General features: G+C 34.6%; 1 protein-coding gene across 1 annotated transcript; it reads left to right on the top strand.

Annotated features, from left to right (window-relative positions):
* The first annotated feature begins 310 nt into the window (after nucleotides 1-310).
* LOC107785374 (snakin-2-like) lies at nucleotides 311-1,163 on the top strand. The gene is made up of 3 exons (XM_016606666.2): nucleotides 311-472; nucleotides 561-618; nucleotides 758-1,163. Exons 1-3 carry the CDS (start codon nucleotides 395-397, stop codon nucleotides 937-939), a joined length of 318 nt encoding a protein of 105 aa, XP_016462152.1. The 5' UTR covers nucleotides 311-394; the 3' UTR covers nucleotides 940-1,163.
* The last annotated feature ends 466 nt before the right edge of the window (nucleotides 1,164-1,629 follow it).

The following is a 1,629-nucleotide window of genomic DNA, read 5'->3' as shown; positions in this document are numbered from 1 at the left end:
GATAACGGGTCTAGTGGCCCCTCTTTTCCAAACACAAATCCGCCTCTGGTGTTATTTTTACGTAAATCTTTTAACTAATACAGTTGCAACGCAAATCTTCTCCGAGCATAATTATTGCAGTTATTTATAATCTAATAAAAATAATAATTGACTTACTATTGCTAATTTACTATAGAGTATCTATAGCTAGTTAAACTAATAGAGTAGCATAATACTTTTACATTGTCGGTGTATTTTTTAAATCCTATACCCCAAGAAAGGATAGGGTGGAGTGGTTTATTTCCTTGTGCTATAAATTCATGATACATCACTCTTCCTTTTGCTTCACATCCAAGCTCAGTATATCCGAGCTCTCAGTTTTCTCCTTTGTACCCCTTTTCTTTGTTACTGAAAAATGGCATTCCAAAAAGCATTTGCTGCTTTGCTTATTGCCTCCTTCATGCTTTTCCATTTCACTAATGCCTTTCAAAAGGTTCTTCTATTTTAAATCTCAAATAGCACAATCATGTTGTTAACTCTTTCAACTTGAAATAACATTTGATTTTGGAATATTGGCGCAGGTTGACTACAGCGAGCCATCAGCACCAGCACCAGCCCCTCAAGTTTCACAGCCACTAAGTAATGTGACATTTACGTATTTCCTTCACAACAAACTAAGGAGTATAATGTTTTTATATATATCTAGTGTCTATATGTAGTTTTTAAATTTCTGATGCAGTTATATTCTTTTCCTTTTGTTGGGGTGCTGGTTAAACAGATTGCACAGGAGCCTGTGAATATAGGTGCAGCAAGTCGTCTCGGCCAAATCTATGCAACAGAGCATGTGGAAGCTGCTGCCATAGATGCCACTGCGTGCCACCAGGGACCTCTGGCAATTATGAAGCTTGTCCTTGCTATTTCAACCTTACTACTCATAACAACACCCGCAAATGTCCTTAAAATTTATCAGCCAAAGTTCCTCTAGTTTGTCGTTCTCCAAAGGGAGTCTATTTTCAAAAGCAAGTGTAGCATTAAGCTTATTGGATTGTGTTGTGTCCAAATAAACAAGCCAGCTGTTCATTTTGATATTCAATTCATTTGTTCTCTCTGTGTACGAGGTTTGTAATTGAACAATGGATATTTATTTGATATTCTATCTCTATTTCTATTGACTTATCGTTCCATTTGTTGTGCATAATATGGGTCATTCATTGAGAGATTCCTTTGTTTTTCGAATTATATATCTTGGCTGATATTATTAGAGAAGTAAAACAATAATAGATCATGTAAGAGGGGATTAGGTTCGAACCTCCTAGATATAGTTTAATAATACTAGTACTGTAAATTCTGGAAAAAGGACCACACAACTTTCATCTTTATGCTATTGAAAATATCCCAATTTATGTGGTACCATTTGATTAGACATGTTTGTGTGCCTATAACTCATCTCATTAAGACTAAAGAAAGAATTTTATAATTAACTTGTTTCTAAATATAAAAAGATAATATTCTTTTTGGGGATAGATTAAAAAGAAGAAGGTGTAACATAAATTAGGCGGAAGGAATACTAAAAACTGAAACTTAGCAAGAATCGATAGCCATAAAAAGGTACACAAAATTGCTTAGGAAAGAACAAAAGGAACGAACGTA

Source organism: Nicotiana tabacum, chromosome 3 (assembly GCF_000715075.1).
Source record: "Nicotiana tabacum cultivar K326 chromosome 3, ASM71507v2, whole genome shotgun sequence".
In the NCBI taxonomy this organism is placed as follows: domain Eukaryota; kingdom Viridiplantae; phylum Streptophyta; class Magnoliopsida; order Solanales; family Solanaceae; genus Nicotiana; species Nicotiana tabacum.
The sequence above is the reverse complement of the archived record's forward strand: the minus strand, read 5'-3'. Positions and strand labels throughout refer to the sequence as shown.